The sequence below is a fragment of the Panulirus ornatus genome, chromosome 42 (assembly GCF_036320965.1).
Source record: "Panulirus ornatus isolate Po-2019 chromosome 42, ASM3632096v1, whole genome shotgun sequence".
Classification (NCBI taxonomy): domain Eukaryota; kingdom Metazoa; phylum Arthropoda; class Malacostraca; order Decapoda; family Palinuridae; genus Panulirus; species Panulirus ornatus.
This window is the reverse complement of record NC_092265.1, coordinates 746,265-772,500: the sequence shown is the minus strand read 5'-3', so window position 1 is coordinate 772,500 and position 26,236 is coordinate 746,265. Positions and strand designations below refer to the sequence as shown.

The 26,236-nt window shown below is 39.3% G+C and overlaps 1 protein-coding gene across 1 annotated transcript in view; it reads left to right on the top strand.

Moving 5' to 3' along the window:
• The window catches only part of Glys (glycogen [starch] synthase), a 58,316-nt gene extending 33,390 nt beyond the window's left edge, over positions 1–24,926 (top strand). Inside the window, exons 7-11 of the mRNA XM_071686777.1 lie at positions 3,926–4,118; positions 7,337–7,511; positions 9,870–10,081; positions 11,552–11,758; positions 16,140–24,926. Coding sequence (XP_071542878.1) covers positions 3,926–4,118; positions 7,337–7,511; positions 9,870–10,081; positions 11,552–11,758; positions 16,140–16,193 — 841 coding nt within the window. The 3' untranslated portion in view covers positions 16,194–24,926. The remainder of the gene's footprint in view (positions 1–3,925; positions 4,119–7,336; positions 7,512–9,869; positions 10,082–11,551; positions 11,759–16,139) is intronic.
• Positions 24,927–26,236: the final 1,310 nt, after the last annotated feature.

The window sequence follows — 26,236 nt, the reverse complement described above, 5'->3', positions numbered from 1 at the left end:
GGAGGGTGAAAGGCAGGCAAGGAATAGAGTGAATTGGATCGATGTGGTATACCGGGGTTGACGTGCTGTCAGTGGATTGAATCAGGGCATGTGAAGCGTCTGGGGTAAACCATGGAAAGTTGTGTGGGGTCTGGATGTGGAAAGGGAGTATGGTTTCAGGCATTATTGCATGACAGCTAGACTGAGTGTGAATGAATGGGGCCTTTGTTGTCTTTTCCTAGTGCTACCTCGCACACATGAGGGGGGAGGGGGATGATATTCCATGTGTGGCGAGGTGGCGATGGGAATGAATAAAGGCAGACAGTGTGAATTGTGTGCTTGGGTATATATGTATGTGTCTGTGTGTGTATATATATGTGTACATTGAGATGTATAGGTATGTATATTTGCGTGTGTGGACGTGTATGTATATACATGTGTATGGGGGTGGGTTGGGCCATTTCTTTCGTCTGTCTCCTTGCGCTACCTCGCAAACGCGGGAGACAGCGACAAAGCAAAATAGATAAATAAATAGATATATATATATATATTTTTTTTTTTTTTTTTTTTTTTTTTTTTTATACTTTGTCGCTGTCTCCCGCGTTTGCGAGGTAGCGCAAGGAAACAGACGAAAGAAATGGCCCAACCCCCCCCCCCATACACATGTACATACATCCACACACGCAAATATACATACCTACACAGCTTTCCATGGTTTACCCCAGACGCTTCACATGCCTTGATTCAATCCACTGACAGCACGTCAACCCCTGTATACCACATCGCTCCAATTCACTCTATTCCTTGCCCTCCTTTCACCCTCCTGCATGTTCAGGCCCCGATCACACAAAATCTTTTTCACTCCATCTTTCCACCTCCAATTTGGTCTCCCTCTTCTCCTCGTTCCCTCCACCTCCGACACATATATCCTCTTGGTCAATCTTTCCTCACTCATTCTCTCCATGTGCCCAAACCATTTCAAAACACCCTCTTCTGCTCTCTCAACCACGCTCTTTTTATTTCCACACATCTCTCTTACCCTTACGTTACTCACTCGCTCAAACCACCTCACACCACACATTGTCCTCAAACATCTCATTTCCAGCACATCCATCCTCCTGCGCACATCTCTATCCATAGCCCACGCCTCGCAACCATACAACATTGTTGGAACCACTATTCCTTCAAACATACCCATTTTTGCTTTCCGAGATAATGTTCTCGACTTCCACACATTTTTCAAGGCTCCCAAAATTTTCGCCCCCTCCCCCACCCTATGATCCACTTCCGCTTCCATGGTTTCCATCCGCTGACAGATCCACTCCCAGATATCTAAAACACTTCACTTCCTCCAGTTTTTCTCCATTCAAACTCACCTCCCAATTGACTTGACCCTCACCCCTACTGTACCTAATAACCTTGCTCTTATTCACATTTACTCTTAACTTTCTTCTTCCACACACTTTACCAAACTCAGTCACCAGCTTCTGCAGTTTCTCACATGAATCAGCCACCAGCGCTGTATCATCAGCGAACAACAACTGACTCACTTCCCAAGCTCTCTCATCCCCAACAGACTTCATACTTGCCCCTCTTTCCAGGACTCTTGCATTTACCTCCCTAACAACCCCATCCATAAACAAATTAAACAACCATGGAGACATCACACACCCCTGCCGCAAACCTACATTCACTGAGAACCAATCACTTTCCTCTCTTCCTACACGTACACATGCCTTACATCCTCGATAAAAACTTTTCACTGCTTCTAACAACTTGCCTCCCACACCATATATTCTTAATACCTTCCACAGAGCATCTCTATCAACTCTATCATATGCCTTCTCCAGATCCATAAATGCTACATACAAATCCATTTGCTTTTCTAAGTATTTCTCACATACATTCTTCAAAGCAAACACCTGATCCACACATCCTCTACCACTTCTGAAACCGCACTGCTCTTCCCCAATCTGATGCTCTGTACATGCCTTCACCCTCTCAATCAATACCCTCCCATATAATTTACCAGGAATACTCAACAAACTTATACCTCTGTAATTTGAGCACTCACTCTTATCCCCTTTGCCTTTGTACAATGGCACTATGCACGCATTCCGCCAATCCTCAGGCACCTCACCATGAGTCATACATACATTAAATAACCTTACCAACCAGTCAACAATACAGTCACCCCCCTTTTTAATAAATTCCACTGCAATACCATCCAAACCTGCTGCCTTGCCGGCTTTCATCTTCTGCAAAGCTTTTACTACCTCTTCTCTGTTTACCAAATCATTTTCCCTAACCCTCTCACTTTGCACACCACCTCGACCAAAACACCCTATATCTGCCACTCTGTCATCAGACACATTCAACAAACCTTCAAAATACTCATTCCATCTCCTTCTCACATCACCGCTACTTGTTATCACCTCCCCATTTACGCCCTTCACTGAAGTTCCCATTTGCTCCCTTGTCTTACGCACCCTATTTACCTCCTTCCAGAACATCTTTTTATTCTCCCTAAAATTTACTAATAGTCTCTCACCCCAACTCTCATTTGCCCTTTTTTTTCACCTCTTGCACCTTTCTCTTGACCTCCTGTCTCTTTCTTTTATACTTCTCCCACTCAATTGCATTTTTTCCCTGCAAAAATCGTCCAAATGCCTCTCTCTTCTCTTTCACTAATACTCTTACTTCTTCATCCCACCACTCACTACCCTTTCTAAACAGCCCACCTCCCACTCTTCTCATGCCACAAGCATCTTTTGCGCAATCCATATATATATATATATATATATATATATATATATATATATATATATATATATATATATATTTTATATATATATATATATATATATATATATATATATATATATATATATATATATATATATATATATATTTTATATATATATATATATATATATATATATATATATTTTTTAATGTAATGCACAGTAATGCAATATGCAGTTTGCATGCTTTCTTTTAACTCCTCTGTCACTTGATGCCATTTTGAATTGTATGGATTGCAAAATTATTTGATAAAGTCACAATTCTTTGTATACAACCTGACTACATGATAGCTTGAGGCAGACTGAGACTGTAACAAAGCTAGTATACACCCATGCTACCAAATAGAAGTGTGATATGAAATGCACATGGTGTAGTGTTTGAGAATTTTAATTCTTTTTTATAATGTATTATTATTTGCCTGGTCCATTAAATCAGAAATCTGTTATATCAAGATCCATTAAATCGAGGGTTTACTGTACAAACATTATGTAGAATTAAACTTTTTTCTACAGAGGCCCATACAGGAGGCCTATTGGGGTCCCATGTGACATTGTACAAAGATGCAATGGGCAGTCCAACAGTATAACACAAACTAGGGTATTATACAGAGGCCTTAATGCATGCATTAATTGTACTGATGAATTCATTATGATTTTCAAAATCCTTGGAGGATTGTTTTGTCAAGTGTAGAAAGCACCATTAACAGGAGATGGATAAATGAAAGAATAAGAATAGATGTGGCAGAGTTAGAGATGCACATGGTTAGAAGTTGTATAGTAGAAATGAATGAATAGTTAAAGAAAATGAGCTACGAATATTTCATAGTTAATGAAAGGGCAATTGGAGACTCAAGATTCACCAGATGTATCATTTTAGCAGTCCAAATGAATGATTATGCTGAGGGTTTGCTATTATGGAGTACTGTTGACTTCATCTCACTCTTTACAAGTTCAGGTTATGTTTAAATAGTCACTAGGGCTGAACAGTTATGCTATTCCATGTGTATGGGAATGTTTTCAAGATTGCATATAAAAAGATGAAGATATTGGTTAATGCCTTCCACATTTTGTTTTTTCAATTTTTCTGTATACAGCAATTTGCTTTTTCATAACTATTGATTCCATGTTATTTCTCATTATAGAGGGCGTCTCCCAGAACCTAATGAGTTGCTTCTAAAAGAAGAGATGGTGAGATTAAAGCGCTGTATTTATGCAGCACAGAGAAAGTCACTACCTCCCATCACCACACACAATGTCTCTGATGATCATACAGATCCAGTGCTTAGTGCTCTACGCAGATGCCGTCTTTTTAATGACCCTCATGATAGAGTTAAGGTAATAGATATAAGTGTACAAAGTAATGATTTGTGAAATGTGACCCTAATAATCCCTGAGGCATTTGACAGTGTATTTCTAAACTTCACTTTGTTGTATCTGCTTCTCTCTCTTCTGTAATACATAGGTCCTTCTCCTGCATATCTAATGCAGCAGTCATTGATGGAGTGACTTCCCCTTTTATCCAATCAACAGTGGTGCTCCTCAGGGTTCTGTTTTATCACCTACTTTCTTTGTTTTCACCATGAATGTTATTCTGTCTTCAAGTTTTAATCCTACTCACTCTTTTGCTGATATGTCCACTTCAAACACTTCTGTTCACTCTCCTTCACAAAATTTGTCTTAGTTTGGACTTGTGCAATATCTTGGAATTGATTAATTTGATGGTGCTAAAATGCAATTTCCTTGCGCTACCTCGCAAACGCGGGAGACAGCGACAAAGTATAATAAAAAAAAAAAAAATATATATATATATATATATTTTTTTTTTTTTTTTTTTTTAATACTTTGTCGCTGTCTCCCGCGTTTGCGAGGTAGCGCAAGGAAACAGACGAAAGAAATGGCCCAACCCCCCCCCCATACACATGTATATACACACACGTCCACACACGCAAATATACATACCTACACAGCTTTCCATGGTTTACCCCAGACGCTTCACATGCCTTGATTCAATCCACTGACAGCACGTCAGCCCCGGTATACCACATCGCTCCAATTCACTCTATTCCTTGCCCTCCTTTCACCCTCCTGCATGTTCAGGCCCCGATCACACAAAATCTTTTTCACTCCATCTTTCCACCTCCAATTTGGTCTCCCTCTTCTCCTTGTTCCCTCCACCTCCGACACATATATCCTCTTGGTCAATCTTTCCTCACTCATCCTCTCCATGTGCCCAAACCACTTCAAAACACCCTCTTCTGCTCTCTCAACCACGCTCTTTTTATTTCCACACATCTCTCTTACCCTTACGTTACTCACTCGATCAAACCACCTCACACCACACATTGTCCTCAAACATCTCATTTCCAGCACATCCATCCTCCTGCCACAACTCTATCCATAGCCCACGCCTCGCAACCATACAACATTGTTGGAACCACTATTCCTTCAAACATACCCATTTTTGCTTTCCGAGATAATGTTCTCGACTTCCACACATTCTTCAAGGCCCCCAGAATTTTCGCCCCCTCCCCCACCCTATGATCCACTTCCGCTTCCATGGTTCCATCCGCTGCCAGATCCACTCCCAGATATCTAAAACACTTCACTTCCTCCAGTTTTTCTCCATTCAAACTCACCTCCCAATTGACTTGACCCTCAACCCTACTGTACCTAATAACCTTGCTCTTATTCACATTTACTCTTAACTTTCTTCTTCCACACACTTTACCAAACTCAGTCACCAGCTTCTGCAGTTTCACACATGAATCAGCCACCAGCGCTGTGTCATCAGCGAACAACAACTGACTCACTTCCCAAGCTCTCTCATCCCCAACAGACTTCATATATATATATATATATATATATATATATATATATATATATATATATTTTTTTTTTTTTTTTTTTTTTTTTTTTTTGCTTTGTCGCTGTCTCCCGCGTTTGCGAGGTAGCGCAAGGAAACAGACGAAAGAAATGGCCCAACCCACCCCCATACACATGCCTTGATTCAATCCACTGACAGCACGTCAACCCCGGTATACCACATCACTCCAATTCACTCTATTCTTTGCCCTCCTTTCACCCTCCTGCATGTTCAGGCCCCGATCACACAAAATCCCCTTCACTCCATCCTTCCACCTCCAATTTGGTCTCCCTCTTCTCCTCGTTCCCTCCACCTCCGACACATATATCCTCTTGGTCAATCTTTCCTCACTCATTCTCTCCATGTGATCAAACCATTTCAAAACACCCTCTTTTGCTCTCTCAACCACGCTCTTTTTATTTCCACACATCTCTCTTACGCTTACGTTACTTACTCGATCAAACCACCTCACACCACACATTGTCCTCAAACATCTCATTTCCAGCACATCCATCCTCCTGCGCACAACTCTATCCATAGTCCACGCCTCGCAACCATACAACATTGTTGGAACCACTATTCCTTCAAACATACCCATTTTTGCTTTCCGAGATAATGTTCTCGACTTCCACACATTCTTCAAGGCTCCCAGAATTTTCGCCCCCTCCCCCACCCTATGATCCACTTCCGCTTCCATGGTTCCATCCGCTGCCAGATCCACTCCCAGATATCTAAAACACTTCACTTCCTCCAGTTTTTCTCCATTCAAACTCACCTCCCAATTGAATTGACCCTCAACCCTACTGTACCTAATAACCTTGCTCTTATTCACATTTACTCTTAACTTTCTTCTTTCACACACTTTACCAAACTCAGTCACCAGCTTCTGCAGTTTCTCACATGAATCAGCCACCAGCGCTGTATCATCAGCGAACAACAACTGACTCACTTCCCAAGCTCTCTCATCCCCAACAGACTTCATACCCGCCCCTCTCTCCAAAACTCCTGCATTCAACTCCCTAACAACCCCATCCATAAACAAATTAAACAACCATGGAGACATCACACACCCCTGCCGCAAACCTACATTCACTGAGAACCAATCACTTTCCTCTCTTCCTATATATATATATATATATATATATATATATATATATACACACACACACACACACACACACACACACACACACACATATACTGGGGTCAACGTGCTGTCAATGGATTGAACCAGGGCATGTGAAGCATCAGGGGTAAACCATGGAAAGTTCTGTGGGCCTGGACGTGGAAAGGGAGCTGTGGTTTCGGTGCATTATACCTGACAGCTGGAGACTGAGTGTGAACGAATGTGACCTTTGTTGTCTTTTCCTAGTGCTACCTCGCCCACATGTGGGGGGAGGGGGTTGTTATTTCATGTGTGGCGGGGTGGCGATGGGAATAAGTAAAGGCAGACAGTATGAATTATGTACAAGTGTATATATGTACATGTCTGTGTGTGTATATATATATATATATGTATACTTGAGATGCATAGGTATGTATATTTGCATGTGTGGACGTGTATGTATATACATGTGTATGTGGGTGGGTTGGGCCATTCTTTCGTCTGTTTCCTTGCGCTACCTTGCTAACGCGGGAGACAGCCACAAAGCAAAATAATAATAATGAAATAATGTCTCTCCCAAACAAGGTGATCTTCCATCCTGAGTTCCTTTCTGTGACTAATCCCCTATTTGGCATGGACTATGAAGAATTTGTCCGTGGATGTCACTTGGGAGTTTTTCCCTCATACTATGAGCCATGGGGTTATACACCAGCTGAATGCACTGTCATGGGCATTCCTTCAGTCACCACTAACTTATCTGGTAAGATATATTGTTATTTGGCTTTGTAGGGATAAGAATGGCTGTATATAGAAAAAAGAATTCCATATATTGATTCTAATTGAAAGAGATTTTTCTTAGTTCAATATAATGTGTGAGATGAATGAGGATAATGGCAACACTGATAAAAACTGGTTAACACAAGGCCTTATGATTACTGATTTTGTTGTGTTGGGTATATAAAAATGATTCATAATGGTACTCTCTTTTGGTAAACAGTACAGAATATATTTCTTACAGCAAAATTGGAAGTTTATTCCTTTCATTTAAGAGAAGAGGATAAAATATTTCTATCTTGATTCAGTATAAGCAGATTCTAGTGATTAGAAAATGGGCTTGGTGTAAAAACAAAATGGGACACCTGTTATCATTAGTGTTACCAGATTTAATTGCAGGGTGTAACAACAGGTTGTAGTAAGATCATATAGGGATAACACCTGTTTGTAGTGAAGTTGATCAGGTTTTGACTGATCATCTAGTAAAATGTAAATCAACTCATCTCATCTGTTAGAAGGTTACAATAAAAAAACAGTATTCATGTTTTTGCTGTTTTCTGTTTGAGCTAGTTAAATGTATTGGTGGCAGTGAAATTAAACAAGAACTCTAGAACCTGTTAACCCTTGAAATGTGAATCCCCAAAACACAGGGATGCTTCAGGACAGGGGTTTGTCAGAAAATTCAGAAAGATCCTTTTTTCATTTCACTTGATAGGAAGTATCATGAAAATTTAAGGAAAAGATTTAAGCACACATACCCTATTTGGTACTGTACAGACATTTAAAGTTCATGTGCTTGCTGATAATGTGCTAGCCATGTTATTGTTTCCAATGTGAGGGATTATGTCATTGTCATACCACCCAACATCCAATATAACTCACACATACACTTTTGATTTTATGATGATAACACACTTCAAACTTTTGGAAACTCTTTGTATTTTACTCTGCATCATAGGGTTTCTACTTGTGGCTTACTCAATACGTTTAATGTCCATGATATTAGGATATATATACATTATTTGCAGTATGATATAGAGTTTTCTCATTTACTGCACAATCATCAAAGACAACTATGCATATGCTTACCATTACTTGTTTAGAATATTCCTCTCATATCCTTTATATCATAATCAAACTCACATCATAATCAAGCTCAGTGTCCTATTACAATCCAAACCACTTTCAATGTCCACTGAATCAGCATCACCATCATTAGTGCTCCAGGGATAATCACTAATTTGTTGGGCTGAGCACACAAGGCTGCATGGCAAGTTGTGGAAATCAGCAAGCAAACATATTTGGGAGGAACAGTGTAAGTTTGATTACAGTAGCAGTAATAGGTATGTTTGAAGGAATAGTGGTTCCAACAATGTTGTATGGTTGCGAGGCGTGGGCTATGGATAGAGTCGTGCGGAGGAGGGTGGATGTGCTGGAAATGAGATGTTTGAGGACAATATGTGGTGTGAGGTGGTTTGATCGAGCAAGTAATAATAGGGTAAGAGAGATGTGTGGTAATAAAAAGAGTGTGGTTGAGAGAGCAGAAGAGAGTGTTTTGAAATGGTTTGGTCACATGGAGAGAATGAGTGAGGAAAGATTGACCAAGAGGATATATGTGTCAGAGGTGGAGGGAACGAGGAGAAGTGGGAGACCTAATTGGAAGTGGAAAGATGGAGTGAAAAAGATTTTGAGTGATCGGGGCCTGAACATGCAGGAGGGTGAAAAGTGTGCAAGGAATAGAGTGAATTGGAACGATGTGGTATACTGGGGTCGATGTGCTCTCATGGATAGAACTAGGGCATGTGAAGGTAAGTGGTTAAGATGCTGCCATTTAGTGATGGGCTACAGCACTATGATGAACCTCTGTTTTCATGGTAAACAGTTGATCACCAGAACATACCATGGAATCCAAAATAGTATGTAGGTTTGTGATTCAAGCAAAAGAACCCTCTTTTTGTTGTTAGATTTAGAAAATGATCCAGGTAGCTCCACTTAAAGGACTCAAAGGTAGCATAAAAGTGAGCTAGCTAATTTGCAGAGAAAAAGTTGATATAAATCAGTGACTAAATGTCATCATTAAGATTTTTCTAATGTTAATTCTTGTACATTCTCTTGTTGAAAAAGTTTTAGAACTGAAAATTCTTATTATGAACATTATTGTTGATTTTGATTAGATCATTTTTACCATTTTGTTTAATCATCTCAAACTATGTCAAAAAGTTGCTTTTCTTAAATTTTTTCATTCTTGTAATAACCTAATTTGAGTATCATGTTATGTTCCTTTTTTGAAACCTGAATTATGAAATAGAGATGCATTTCAGTAATAATCTTTTGTTTTATACAGGATTTGGTTGCTTTATGGCAGAACATATAGCAGACCCTATGAGTTATGGTATCTATATAATTGACCGCCGCTACATTGGCCTTGAGGAGTCAGTCAGACAGCTGGCACAAAATTTGTTTGAATTTGTGCAGTTAAATCGCCGACAACGAATTATCCAGAGGAATCGAACTGAACGCTTGTCTGAGTTGCTCGATTGGAGGATATTGGGCACGGTAATTTATTTCTAAAATTATATAACTAATCACAAAAAGGATGGGGTAGTTTGATAGAATTTCTCTATTAACTGAACACTTATGAAGTGTATCAGTGATGTGTAATGTCACCAAGATTGTTTAATGTTTTATGGATAGGACATTACGTGAGCTGAGAGCTATGTGGATTGTCTGCAGTGTGTCAAATCATGGTAAAGAAAAGGGTTACCACATTTATTCTGTGCTGATGACACAGTTGTTTAAGCTGAATCAGAAGAGAGTTAAACACAATTGTAGGTTCTGAGGGTGTGTACATGATGAAAGTAAATGTCCGTAAGAGCAGGATTCTTGATTTTGAAAGATTGGCTGTTACAATACACTGTATACGAATCATGAAGAATTTAGAGTTACTAATGAATTTAGTTATTTCAGAGTGATTATCACTATTAGTACATAGTAGGAAAGCTGAGGTTGAGAGGAGGGTCATGCAAGTGTATAGTAACCGTAAATGTGATGAAGGCTCTAGTGAATGGGAAAAATTCAAGTGTAGAGTGTATAGAGAATGAGCATAATTGACTTCTTCCCCCTTTTTTCATGTATGGATCTGAAGTATTAGTTATCTTAGGTTGAGTTAGATATTTACAATCTTAGAATAAGGTCAGTAAAGTTGGATGATTGTTTAGTTAGAAGAATAGATAAAGATCGAAGTTGTGGGAAAGATTATATTAGAACAGTTCCCTTCCAGACAACTCCCCATCAGACAGTTCCCTTCCCCAATTTTCCTAAGCCAATTACCCTTGGACAGTTTCTTTTATTCCAGTTGCTGCCATGCTGAGATGGGAAACAGAGAATGATTATAAAACAGGTCATGTGTGAAACAAGGACTTATGCGAAGAGGATGAGGGTTGTCTCAGGGGTAACTTATTTTATACACAAGAAGAAATGTAGAAAAATAAGAAAGAAATAAGGATATATATGTCTATGTTATATAAGGAGCAACATGCTATTAAGGCTTAAGAAGTGATCAGGGGCTTACCTTTGGATGGTAGGCTGCAGTTTTAGAGCTTTAAAGCAGGAGTCAAGGTGAGGAAATGGAGCTGTTGTTTTCCTGTTCTTGGTCCTACCTCATTAAGGTGGGAAATAGTGAACAAGTATGAAAAATTGTAGGTTTTGATATCGAAAAACCTTTCCTCTGAAGTAGTGGCCTTTGAGCCGTGAGCTATTCCTTCAGCATCATTTTAATCATGTTAACCCTTTCAGTTTCAAGGTTATTCTGTTTTTGCTTTCTCCCATTCTGAGGCTTTTCCAAAAATTTTAAGGATTAAAAGAAAGAACCTTAGATTAATTCATTGTAATGTTAAAAGAAAAAACAGCATCTTTTTTATGATACTGTGTTTCCTTTACTCATCCTACTGTATTGCTTTCACTTCTTGCCAAAGCCAGAACTTTGACTGCTTCTGAAACATCTGTGAGAATTTGAATGTCTTTCAGTATTATCGGCAAGGTCGTCAACATGCCCTGCACACAGTTTATCCTGAATTAGCTCTAGAAGAAGCCGCATCAGCTGGTCGACTTAACTACCCACGGCCTCTCTCAGAACCTCCATCACCAACTTCATCAAGAGCCACTACCCCTGCACCCTCTGAACATGGCTCAGATGAGGATGATGCAGAGGACAGCATTGACAGTGAAGCAGAGGTAGGTCTGGGATCATTTCCCTCATAAAAGGTGGCTCTTTAGTTTACTGAAGAATGATCTTATCATTACAGTTGCTGAAGGAAAAGATGAGTATTATGTTTTATAGATTGAAAGATTGGCTCTGTTATATATTTCAAAGCACTAAAATGTCAAATTAGGACTTTTATTTATGTTTATTTTGCTTTGTCGCTGTCTCCCGCGTTTGCAAGGTAGCCCAAGGAAACAGACAAAAGAAATGGCCCAACCCACACCCATACACATGTATATGCATACATGTCCACACACGCAAATATACATACCTATACATCTCAATGTACACATATATATACACACACAGACATATACATATATACACATGTACATAATTCATACTGTCTGCCATTATTTATTCCCATCGCCTCCTTGCCACACATGGAATAACATCCCCCTCCCCCCTCATGTGTGCGAGGTAGTGCTAGGAAAAGACAACAAAGGCCCCATTCGTTCACACTCAGTCTCTAGCTGTCATGTAATAATGCCCGAAACCACAGCTCCCACAGAACCCACAGAACTTTCCATGGTTTACCCCAGACGCTTCACGTGCCCAGATTCAATCCATTGACAGCACGTCGACCCCAGTATACCACATCGATCCAATTCACTCTATTCCTTGCCCGCCTTTCACCCTCCTGCATGTTCAGGCCCCGATCACTCAAAATCTTTTTCACTCCATCTTTCCACCTCCAATTTGGTCTCCCACTTCTCCTCGTTCCCTCCACCTCCGACACATATATCCTCTTGGTCAATCTTTCTTCACTCATTCTCTCCATGTGCCCAAACCATTTCAAAACACCCTCTTCTGCTCTTTCAACCATGCTCTTTTTATTTCCACACATCTCTCTTACCCTTACATTACTTACCCGATCAAACCACCTCACACCACATATTGTCCTCAGACATCTCATTTCCAGCACATCCACCCTCCTGCGCACAACTCTATCCATAGCCCACGCCTCGCAACCATACAACATTGTTGGAACCACTATTCCTTCAAACATACCCATTTTTGCATTCCGAGATAATGTTCTCGACTTCCAAACATTCTTCAAGGCTCCCAGGATTTTCGCCCCCTCCCCCACCCTATGATTCACTTCCGCTTCCATGGTTCCATCCGTTGCCAGATCCACTCCCAGATGTCTAAAACACTTTACTTCCTCCAGTTTTTCTCCATAAATATATATATATGTGTGTGTGTGTATGTGGGTGGGTTGGGCCATTCTTTCGTCTCTTTCCTTGCACTACCTCGCTAACGCAGGAGACAGTGACAAAGCAAAATAGATAAATAAAATATATATATATATCTTTCTTTCTTTCAAACTGTTCGCCATTTCCCGCATTAGCGAGGTAGCGTTAAGAACAGAGGACTGGGCCTTTGAGGGAATACCCTCACCTGGCCCAATTCTCTGTTCCTTCTTTTGGAAAATTAAAAAAAAAAACGAGAGGGGAGGATTTCCAGCCCCCCCGCTCCCTCCCCTTTTAGTCGCCTTTTACGACACGCAGGGAATACGTGGGAAGTATTCTTTGTCCCCTATCCCCAGGGAAATATATATATATATATATATATATATATATATATATATATTTTTTTTCATACTGTTTGCCATTTCCCGCGTTAGCAAGGTAGCGTTAAGAACAGAGGACTGGACCCTTGAGGGAACATCCTCACCTGGCCCCCTTCTCTGTTCCTGCTTTTGGAAAATTAAAAAAAAACAGAGGGGAGGGTTTCCAGCCCCCCGCTCCCTTCCCTTTTAGTCGCCTTCTACGACACGCAGAGAATACGTGGGAAGTATTCTTTCTCCCCTATATATATATATATATATATATATATATATATATATATATATATACATATATATATATATATATATATTATCCCTGGGGATAGGGGATTAAGAATACTTCCCACGTATTCCCTGCATATATATATATATATATATATATATATATATATATATATATATATATATATATATATATATATTTATATATATATATATATATATATTATCCCTAGGGATAGGGGATTAAGAATACTTCCCACGTATTCCCTGCGTGTCGCAGAAGGCGACTAAAAGGGGAGGGAGCGGGGGGCTGGAAATCCTCCCCTCTCATTTTTTTTTCATTTTCCAAAAGAAGGAACAGAGGGGGCCAGGTGAGGATATTCCAAAAAAGGCCCAGTCCTCTGTTCTTAACGCTACCTCGCTAACGCGGGAAATAGTGAATAGTTTAAAAGAAAGAAAGAAAATATATATATATTCGATGTGATGTCAGTGGATTGAACCAGGGCATGTGAAGTATCTGGGGTAAACCATGGAAACTTTTGTGGGGCCTGGATGTGGAAAGGGAGCTGTGGTTTCGGTGCATTATACATGACAGCTAGAGACTGAGTGTGAACGAATGTGGTCTTTGTTGTCTTTTCCTAGCGCTACCTCGTGCACATGCAGGGGGAGGAGGTTGTCATTTCATGTGTGGTGGGGTGGCGACGGGAATGAATAAGAGCAGACAGTATGAATTATGTATGTGTGCATATATGTATATGTCTGTGTATGTATATATATGTATACGTCTGTGTATGTATATATATGTATACGTTGAGATGTATAGGTATGTATATGTGCGTGTGTGGACGTATATATACATACATGTGTATGTGTTGGGTTGGGCCATTCTTTTGTCTGTTTCCTTGCACTACCTCGCTAACACGGGAGACAGCGACAAAGTATAATAAATAATAAATAATCCTCCCCTCTCATTTTAATAAATAATCTTCCCCTCTCATTTTTTTTTTTTTTTAATTTTCCAAAAGAAGGAACAGAGAAGGGGGCCAGGTGAGGATATTCCCTCAAAGGTCCAGTCCTGTGTTCTTAACGTTACCTTGCTAACATGGGAAATGGCGAATAGTATGAAAGAAAGAAAAGAAAGATGTATATCTATATACATTATACTTAATCACCATCTTCCACGTCAGTGAGGTAGCACAAGGAAACAAATGAGGAATGGCCCAACCCACCCACATACACATGTATATACATAAACACCAATACACGCACATATGAATGCATTTACTTTTCAGTGTATACCTACATATTACATACAAAGACATATACATACATACACATGTATATATTCATACTTGCTGCCTTCATCCTTTCCCGTTACCACTCTGCCACACGTAAAAATAGCATCCCCTTCCTCCACATCCAGGCCCCACAGACCTTTCCATGGTTTACCCCAGACATTTCACATCCCCTGGTTCAGTCCATTGACAGCACATCAACCCCAGTATACCACATTGTTGCCATTCACTCTATTCCTTGCACACATTTCACTCTCCTGTATGTTCTGCCCCTGATCACTCAAAATCTTTTTCACTCCATCCTTCCACCTCCAACTGGGCCTCCCACATCTTGTTCCCTCCGCCTCTGACACAAATATCCTCTTTGTTAGTCTTTCCTTACTCATTTTCTCCATATGTCCAAACCATTTCAGCACACCCTCTTCTGCTCTCTGAACCACACTCTTTTTATTTCCACACATATCTCTTAAAAAGATCTCTTACCCATTCATTACTTACTCGATCAAACCACCTCACATGTGTAATGCACCAAAGGAAGGATGGAGTGAAAAATATTTGAGTGATTGGGACCTGAACAAACAGGAGGGTGAGAGACGTGCATCACACTTGACAGCTAGAGACTGAGTGTGAACAAATGTGGCCTTTTTTTGTCTGTTTTCTTGGTGCTACCTCACTGAAGCAGGGGGTAGCGATGCTGCATCTTGTGGGGCAGGGTAGCACCAGGAACGGATGAAGGCAAGCATGAATATGTACATGTGTATATATGTATATGTCTGTGTATGTGTATGTATATGTATGTATATGTGAGTGTATGGGTGTTTATGTATATATATGTGTATATGAGTGGATGGGCCATTCTTCATCTGTGTCCTGGCACTGCTTTGCTGATTCGGGAAACAGCAATAAAGTATGTTAGATATATTATATCTTTCTTTTCTTTTAAACTATTCGCCATTTCCCGCGTTAGCGAGGTAGCGTTAAGAACAGAGGACTGGGCCTTTTTTGGAATATCCTCACCTGGCCCCCTCTGTTCCTTCTTTTGGAAAATGAAAAAAAAAACGAGAGGGGAGGATTTCCAGCCCCCCACTCCCTCCCCTTTTAGTCGCCTTCTACGACACACAGGGAATATGTGGGAAGTATTCTTAATCCCCTATCCCCAGGGATAAGATATATTATATATACATGCAAATATATATGTTAAGAGACAGTTGTTCAAGCATTTTTATGAGCATATGAAAGGATTCAATTTTGTTTTTTCCTTTTCAGCTAGAAGAGTTAGGCGTAGGAGAAAGTGCAAACGGTAGTGTAAGTAGCAGGTAAATGTGGAAATAGGCTGATGGTCTTTCAGAAGACTTGTTAAAGACACACATGTTTGGTTGTTGTGAACTGTCACTATTCTGGTCTGATAAAAATTGTATCCATTCATTATGATTTGCAACAAAGTAATGTCAGACTTCATTTTTTCTCTTCATATGCAGATTATCTTTAATTTGAGTATGTACTGTATTGGGTCTTATGACAAATTCATGTTACTGTATTGTTTATGTGCTCTGTCTGATGGCTGAAATTATGCATTTATGAACTTTTATAGTATTCAGATTTTGCACATCAAACATAGAATAGCTGAAATATTCCTGGAACAGGAGGGCAAGTGTGAAGTTACAGCTAAGTCGTATTAAGAATAACTCTTTTAAGTGCTGCAATAAATAATTGAGTATTCAACACGTACATTATTAATGAAACTTGCATTATTGATGCATGAAATTTTTTTATTCTGATTTTAAATAATTCTGATATCACAATAAAAGTTTTGGACTGTTGCATAATTCATAAAGAAGTGTAATTATATATATATATATATATATATATATATATATATATATATATTTTTTTTTTTTTTTTTTTTTTTTCATACTATTCGCCATTTCCCGCGATAGCGAGGTAGCGTTAAGAACAGAGGACTGGGCCTTTGAGGGAATACCCTCACCTGGCACCCTTCTCTGTTCCTTCTTTTGGAAAATTAAAATAAAAGAATGAGAGGGGAGGATTTCCAGCCCCACGCTCCCTTCCCTTTTAGTCGCCTTCTACGACACGCAGGGAATATGTGGGAAGTATTCTTTCTCCCCTATCCCCAGGGAATACACCAATATATATATATATATATATATATATATATATATATATTGGAAAGAGGGGCAAGTATGAAGTCTGTTGTGGATGAGAGAGCTTGGGAAGTGAGTCAGTTGTTGTTCGCTGATGATACAGCGCTGGTGGCTGTTTCATGTGAGAAACTGCAGAAGCTGGTGACTGAGTTTGGTAAAGTGTGTGAAAGAAGAAAGTTAAGAGTAAATGTGAATAAGAGCAAGGTTATTAGATACAGTAGGGTTGAGGGTCAAGTCAATTGGGAGGTAAGTTTGAATGGAGAAAAACTGGAGGAAGTAAAGTGTTTTAGATATCTGGGAGTGGATCTGGCAGCGGATGGAACCATGGAAGCGGAAGTGGATCATAGGGTGGGGAAGGAGGCGAAAATCCTGGGAGCCTTGAAGAATGTGTGGAAGTCGAGAACATTATCTCGGAAAGCAAAAATGGGTATGTTTGAAGGAATAGTGGTTCCAACAATGTTGTATGGTTGCGAGGCGTGGGCTATGGATAGAGTTGTGTGCAGGAGGGTGGATGTGCTGGAAATGAGATGTTTGAGGACAATGTGTGGTGTGAGGTGGTTTGATCGAGTAAGTAACGTAAGGGTAAGAGAGATGTGTGGAAATAAAAAGAGCGTGGTTGAGAGAGCAGAAGAGGGTGTTTTGAAATGGTTTGGGCACATGGAGAGAATGAGTGAGGAAAGATTGACCAAGAGGATATATGTGTCGCAGGTGGAGGGAATGAGGAGAAGTGGGAGACCAAATTGGAGGTGGAAAGATGGAGTGAAAAAGATTTTGTGTGATCGGGGCCTGAACATGCAGGAGGGTGAAAGGAGGGCAAGGAATGGAGTGAATTGGATCGATGTGGTATACCGGGGCTGACGTGTTGTCAGTGGATTGAATCAGGGCATGTGAAGCATCTGGGGTAAACCATGGAAAGCTGTGTAGGTATGTATATTTGCGTGTGTGGACGTGCATGTGTATGGGGGTGGGTTGGGCCATTTCTTTCGTCTGTTTCCTTGCGCTACCTCGCAAACGCGGGAGACAGCGGAAAAAAATATATATATATATATATATATATATATATATATATATATATATATATATATATATATATGATATAGATATATAAAGTGAATTTGTATTTACTAAAAAAAAAAGTTGGACATTACTGACCATATAATAAAAAAATGTATAGTCTCAGTATCTTTCTTCGGAATTGTTCATTTTGGTAAAGAAAAAGAAAAACCTCGGGTGAATACCGTTTGGGTAGACATGTTAAATTAGGTAATCCTGCTTTGCCGTTATCCCTCTATAGATTTAGGCTTTCACATAAAATCTTTCTCTTGGTTCGAGGAAATATGTCTTATCTGAATATTGTGCTTATTTTGTACATCAGCACATTTTTTATGCACAGAATGAAAACAGTAACAAAATGCTGCATATCAAGGTTAGAACCTGTTTGACTCACTTCAGTATCAGGAGGAGAGAATATGACTCTGGTTCTTGCTGGTATCAGCACTCAGGTTTGAATTCTTTGAAAAGAATTTGATTTAATTTTCATGATCATGGTTCTAGAGTGATTCCCTGTCGTCTTTTCTCCCACGGGCAAACATTCTTAGGTAGTCTGGGTTTATGTCATGTAAATTTTCAACTTATGTTGCTTTCAGTGTTAAATATGAAGCTGATGTTTCAAAACTTTTTGTTTTGTTATCATTCATAAATATTTTAACATTCTTGATGAAATGTACATGGTGTTGTACTGGTTGAAGTTACCAAGGATACCCTAAGAAGTACTTTCAGCTTATAACTAAATACTTTCAGATTTTGATTCTTACAAAGCAGTGTTTTGATAATACAAATAAATGTTGTAACAATATCCTTTTCTGTATGGTTGAAGTGAAAGAATGTCACTTGAAGTTGGTACCCTTGTAGTAATTTTTATTTGATACAATATTGGTATAATTCAATTAGATACCAATTTTTGTTGGTTACCCTATGAATAGAATGTATATCATGACAGTATTATAAAGGCATATTGTTTACTTTGTGTAATGATCTGGCTGTCTATCTATCTCTTTTTGTTTGTCAGTCTGTCTGTTTTGCATCATTGAATTAGATTAAATTAAGATCAAGTATTTTCAGCCTGTCAAGTCACTTGCACATCATCACTCCCATGCCCACCGTGCTGAAGTGACACATGAACTTCTACACCTTTATGGGTTAACTGTAAGTGCTTACTTTTTCACTTTGCACACGAAGGTGATTCATCAAGTAAGGCCAACTTTTCTATTTGCATCTCTCTTAAGTACAGAACATATCCATATTATATGAAGAACATTATCAGAACATATCCATATTATATGAAGAACATTATCAGAACATATCCATATTATATGAAGAACATTATGAATTTTATTATTTATATTACACTGGAACAGTCAGGCATTGCTTTGTGAAGATATTTGTGTTGAAGGTAGATAATGAGAATAAAAGTAAATTTGGATGATTAGCATTGTTTATATAACTATATTACTCACTTGTTTTTATTTTATACTGGATTTAGTTGCTTTAAAAGAGTCTTCCATGAATGAACTCACGTATAATAAACGAATTATTTCAACCAAAAGATTCGATGTTTACGTGTGAATTACATGTGAATTGTTGAGCATGGATATTATATACACATTGTTTGTTTCATAATGAGCATAACACGGTGAATCTTGAGAATGTGGACCATCGGTCTGTTAATGGTACTTGTTTTGTGAGAATGTTGTCCACTGTATAGTCATCAGTCAAGAAGAACACTAACAAACATGAAATTCTTTGATTCAATCTTGTTCACTTTCAATCAAGATTACCTCAAAAATAAGGAATCCATTCAAAGAAAAGTAAAAAAGAAAAAAGAAAGTTGGCTTTGTAGGTGGAAAATCAAAATCAATGATGTGACAGTTTGGTGTGTAAGTGTGCGTCAAACACACCAGAAATATCACAAATAGAGTGATGAAATGGACTAAAATGTGCTAAAGTGAACCAGGAAGTACAAGTTGTATACATTTGTTATCGAAAATCCATAATCTTTAAAACCAACAATGCATAAGTTTTGGAATGTTATGGATTTTAGAAATACAGGGCCATGGTTTTAATCTGAGGATATTGTAACTTAACAGAGTGGTGTTTTGTTTACCTAATGCATATTTAAATTTCATTTGTTTGTAATATATTAAACACATACTGTGTAAAGTGCTGTCTCACTCAAGATGGGAAATATCAAACAGGTATAAGAAAATGATAAATGAAAAAAGTAAATTAATGAATTGATAAATAAAAAGTTGATAGATGCATTGATATATGAATAGATAAATAGATGTTCCTGAATTTTCATTAACTGGAAACATATGTCCCATGTTGGCAGTAATCCTAAGTGCATTTGGCCATAGATATTGATCTGTCTGAGGATGTAGTAAATGAAAGTACTCGCTGTCTCTTATTTTCTCTTTCCAATGGTGATTGTGCATATATCTCTTCACTGTGAAGTGAAGGTTTTGGTGAGAGTAAGTGAGCTTGGAAAGGACGCTTGCATGAGGAAGTACCCAGAGAAATTGAATATAGAATGGCAAAAGGTGAAAGCAAATGATGTGACGGGAGTGGGTGAGGAATTGGATAGATTTAGGGAAGCAGTGATGGCATGTGCAAAAGATGCATGTGGCATGAGACAGGTGGGAGGTGGGCAGATTAGAGAGGGTGGTGAGAGGTGTGTTGAAGTAGTAAAGTTGTTAGTGAAAGGGAAAAGAGAGGCATTTGGATGATACTTACAAGGAAGGAGTGCAAATGACTGGGAGATGTATAAAAGAAAGTGGCACTCAGTCAAGAGGAAGGTGCAAGGGTTGAAAAAGAAGGCAAATGAGAGTTGGGGTGAGGGAGTATCATTGAACATTAGGGAGAATAAAAAGATATTTTGGAAGGAAATAAATAACGTGTGTAAGACAAAGAACAAATGGGACCATCGGTGAAGGGGGCAAGCAGGGAAGTGTTAACAGGTAATGAAGTAAGGAGTTGGAGTGAGTATTTTGAAGGTTTGTTGTATGTGCTTGATGATAGAGTGGCAGATGTAGGGTGTTTTGGTCGAGGTGGTGTGCGAAGTGTTAGGGTCAGGGAAAATGGTTTGGTTAGGAGAGAAGTGGTGGTGAAAGCTTTGTGGAAGATGAAATGGTTTGGTCACATGGAGAAGTGGGAGACCAAATTGGAGGTGGAAGGATGGAGTGAAAAAGATTCTGAGTGATCGGGGCCTGAACATGCAGGAGGGTGAAAGGCGTGCAAGGAATAGAGTGAATTGGAACGATGTGGTATACCGGGGTGGACGTGCTGTCAGTGGATTGAACCAGGGCATGCGAAGTGTCTTGGGTACACCATGGAAAGTTTTGGGGGCCTGGATGTGGAAAGGGAGCTGTGGTTTCGGTGCATTATACATGACAGCTAGATACTGAGTTTGAATGAGTGGCCTTTGTTGACTTTTACTAGCGCTACCTCGCGCACATGCGGGGGAATGGGGTTGCCATTTTATGTGTGGCAGGGTGGCGACGGGAATGAATAAGGGCAGACAGTATGAATTATGTACATGTGTATATATGTATATGTCTGTGGTGTATATATATGTATACGTTGAGATGTATAGGTATGTATATGTGCGTGTGTGGACGTGTATGGATATACATGTGTATATGGGTGGGTTGGTCCATTAAATTTCCTTGCACTACCTCCCAAACGCGGGAGAAAAAAAAGAAATAAAAATACACACACACACACACACACACAAATGCCCATACATGCACATATACATACATATACATGTCAACTTATAAATATACATGCACATACATTAAATTTTAGGGAGAATAAAAAGATGTTCTGGAAGGAGGTAAATAAAGTGCGTAAGACAAGGGAGCAAATGGGAACTTCAGTGAAGGGCGCAAATGGGGAGGTGATAACAAGTAGTGGTGATGTGAGAAGGAGATGGAGTGAGTATTTTGAAGGTTTGTTGAATGTGTTTGATGATAGAGTGGCAGATATAGGGTGTTTTGGTCGAGGTGGTGTGCAAAGTGAGAGGGTTAGGGAAAATGATTTGGTAAACAGAGAAGAGGTAGTAAAAGCTTTGCGGAAGATGAAAGCCGGCAAGGCAGCAGGTTTGGATGGTATTGCAGTGGAATTTATTAAAAAAGGGGGTGACGGTATTATTAACTGGTTGGTAAGGTTATTTAATGTATGTATGACTCATGGTGAGGTGCCTGAGGATTGGCGGAATGCGTGCACAGTGCCATTGTACAAAGGCAAAGGGGATAAGAGTGAGTGCTCAAATTACAGAGGTATAAGTTTGTTGAGTATTCCTGGTAAATTATATGGGAGGGTATTGATTGAGAGGGTGAAGGCATGTACAGAGCATCAGATTGGGGAAGAGCAGTGTGGTTTCAGAAGTGGTAGAGGATGTGTGGATCAGGTGTTTGCTTTGAAGAATGTATGTGAGAAATACTTAGAAAAGCAAATGGATTTGTATGTAGCATTTATGGATCTGGAGAAGGCATATGATAGAGTTGATAGAGATGCTCTGTGGAAGGTATTAAGAATATATGGTGTGGGAGGCAAGTTGTTAGAAGCAGTGAAAAGTTTTTATCGAGGATGTAAGGCATGTGTACGTGTAGGAAGAGAAGAAAGTGATTGGTTCTCAGTGAATGTAGGTTTGCGGCAGGGGTGTGTGATGTCTCCATGGTTGTTTAATTTGTTTATGGATGGGGTTGTTAGGGAGGTGAATGCAAGAGTTTTGGAAAGAGGAGCAAGTATGAAGTCTGTTGGGGATGAGAGAGCTTGGGAAGTGAGTCAGTTGTTGTTCGCTGATGATACAGCGCTGGTGGCTGATTCATGTGAGAAACTGCAGAAGCTGGTGACTGAGTTTGGTAAAGTGTGTGAAAGAAGAAAGTTAAGAGTAAATGTGAATAAGAGTAAGGTAATTAGGTACAGTAGGGTTGAGGGTCAAGTCAATTGGGAGGTAAGTTTGAATGGAGAAAAACTGGAGGAAGTAAAGTGTTTTAGATATCTGGGAGTGGATCTGGCAGCGGATGGAACCATGGAAGCGGAAGTAGATCATAGGGTGGGTGAGGGGGCGAAAATCCTGGGAGCCTTGAAGAATGTGTGGAAGTCGAGAACATTATCTCGAAAGCAAAAATGGGTATGTTTGAAGGAATAGTGGTTCCAACAATGTTGTATGGTTGCGAGGCGTGGGCTATGGATAGAGTTGTGCGCAGGAGGATGGATGTGCTGGAAATGAGATGTTTGAGGACAATGTGTGGTGTGAGGTGGTTTGATCGAGTAAGTAACGTAAGGGTAAGAGAGATGTGTGGAAATAAAAAGAGCATGGTTGAGAGAGCAGAAGAGGGTGTTTTGAAATGGTTTGGGCACGTGGAGAGAATGAGTGAGGAAAGATTGACCAAGAGGATATATGTGTCGGAGGTGGAGGGAACGAGAAGTGGGGGACCAAATTGGAGGTGGAAAGATGGAGTGAAAAAGATTTTGTGTAATCGGGGCCTGAACATGCAGGAGGGTAAAAGGAGGGCAAGGAATAGAGTAAATTGGATCGATGTGGTATACTGAGGTTGACGTGCTGTCAGTGGATTGAATCAGGGCATGTGAAGCTTCTGGGGTGAACCATGGAAAGCTGTGTAGGTATGTATATTTGTGTGTGTGGACGTATGTATATACATGTGTATGGGGGTGGGTTGGGCCATTTCTTTCGTCTGTTTCCTTGCGCTACCTCGCAAATGCGGGAGACAGCGACAAAGCAAAAAAAAAAAAAAAATACACATACATATATATACATGTATCCCTGGGGATAGGGGATTAAGAATACTTCCCACGTATTCCCTGTGTGTCGTAGAAGGCGACTAAAAGGGGAGGGAGCAGGGGGCTGGAAATCCTCCCCTCTCGTTTTTTTTTTTAAATTTTCCAAAAGAAGGAACAGATGGGGCCAGGTGAGGATATTCCAAAAAAGGCCCAGTCCTCTGTTCTTAGCGCTACCTCGCTAACGCGGGAAATGGCGAAGTTTAAAAGAAAAAAGAAAGATGTATGTATCAATACTTGCATGCCTTCATCCATTCCTGTTACCCCCCCTACCTCACAGGAAACAGCATCACAGCCCCCTGCTTCAGGTTATTTTTGTTAAAGGTATCTGATGGTAAGACTTCTTTTGTCCATGCATATTGAAATTGTGTTAAGTATACGAAATCATAATGAGAAAAGAGACCTTTTTTTTGAGGTGTTTACTACTAGGTACCCCACCACTGAGAGCCCATACAACTCTGAGGATCTGTGGGGCATTGTGTCAGTCATATGTTGGTTGAAGTATGCATACAAGTTTTGATGTGGGAAAATGGTGAAATTAGTGTTTATTTTGAGTTTTGACATGAAATAGGGAATTCCAAAGAGTATTCTTATATTTGACTGCTGATGTTGATGCTGTATATCAATAAGTAATAAAAAAAAAGGATGTTAAAGGTCAACTGTTAATCCAAGCAGTCATATGTATTTGGGATGTGAGTTTAGCACTTTCATATTTTAGTGTAAGACTAGAATATCCAGAACTTTATCATCAAGCCTATTAGTCACTATTTTGCTCAGGTGGAATAAACTATAATTCAGTTTCTCCAACAATTAGATATGGTACCACATACACCATGTACATTAATGTTTACAAATTTTGCATGGTGAGTTAAGCTGAAAGTTAGTCAATATCTCTTATATTTTTTGGTTAAGGTTGTCCATCTTTTTAAATCTAATTAACTTATATACTGTACATACAGATAAGTATCACATCTGTGATAATTGATGATAGATCAGTGTAGAGATGAATAAAACATATGAAGGAAAAGCCTTTCTATACCTTGTTGCATATAGTATATTTGATTCGGGGAATAGGGGAGAAATAGATGTTTCATTCCCTGCTCTCTTACCTTAATGAATAAAGCTCACATGGCTGCCTGTTAAGACCTTTTGTCACTGTGTCCTCCATTTCTGGCTATCCCAAACATAGCTTGGAAACATATATAATGTGCCCATGTTAACAGTATGTAGCAATGGGTCTTGGGAAAGTTGGACTCCTGGTGGCAAAGTAGAACCTTATCTTGCAATACTAGGTTGGTGTTGTACTAATTTGGTATTTCTGTGGAGATATAGCCATAGGTGGCATGCTTGTCAGTTAGAAAGTTACCCCTATAAGTTAGAGTGAGCTGCCTCCATATGATTGTTCTTGGTGTAATATTCTGTGTTCTTTGCAGCTTTTTTTACATTTCTTTTCAAGAGGATGGAAGATCATGCAGGTTATGAGTTGTTGAATGTTGAAAATGGAGCTGTTGAATTGTTAGTAGATGTTCTGGGATTGTTTTTCTTACCTTAATCTGGTGCTAGTTATTGTTTTGAAGACATTTAGTATATTTGTTGCATTTTTGATGTAAGTAGTGTGAGGAATGAATGTTGTATGCATCTTAGGTGTTGCCTAAATAGGATGGTGTTTTGTTCAGGGTGACTAGAGGTTGTGAGCTAGATTCATGCCTGTCAGTGATTAAAAGAATGATTGGAGACTTCTATGGAGATGTAGACATTCTGTGCTGCGTGAGCCATTGTTCCCATTGTATAATGTAGTGCTGAATGTTTGTTGTTGCTATTATGATGTCAGGTTATAATGTAACTGTGATGCTGTCTGCATATGGAAGGACCTTTATGTTGTAGTTTGCTATTAGTTATGGGAACATGTAGGAAGAGATTGAATAGGGTTAGAAAAAGAATTGATTCCTGCAGAGTTTGATTGTTTCAGGGGTAGAGTTTTGTGAGTGACTTTGCCATGGTGGCCAGCAATGAAATTGGCCAACCACTTTTGTAGTGTATGGGACCAAGTATCTTTTGTGTAATTATCTCTTTGTACCATGTGGGAACATAGTTTTACATCGATATGGCCCCATCTCTTGAACATTCTCTTACTATCATAAATTTCATATATTTATGTATGCTGTCTGCATCTACCAGATCTTGTCATTTTTTCCATTCATCAACGACTCATAAAAGTACTTCTTAACATTTTTTTAGAAAAGTTTCTTCTTAATTTCATATTATTTCCTCTGGTTGCTCTATCCCCAACATTTATCAAAAACTATTCACTTTCTTTAACATCAATGTTTCAAAACC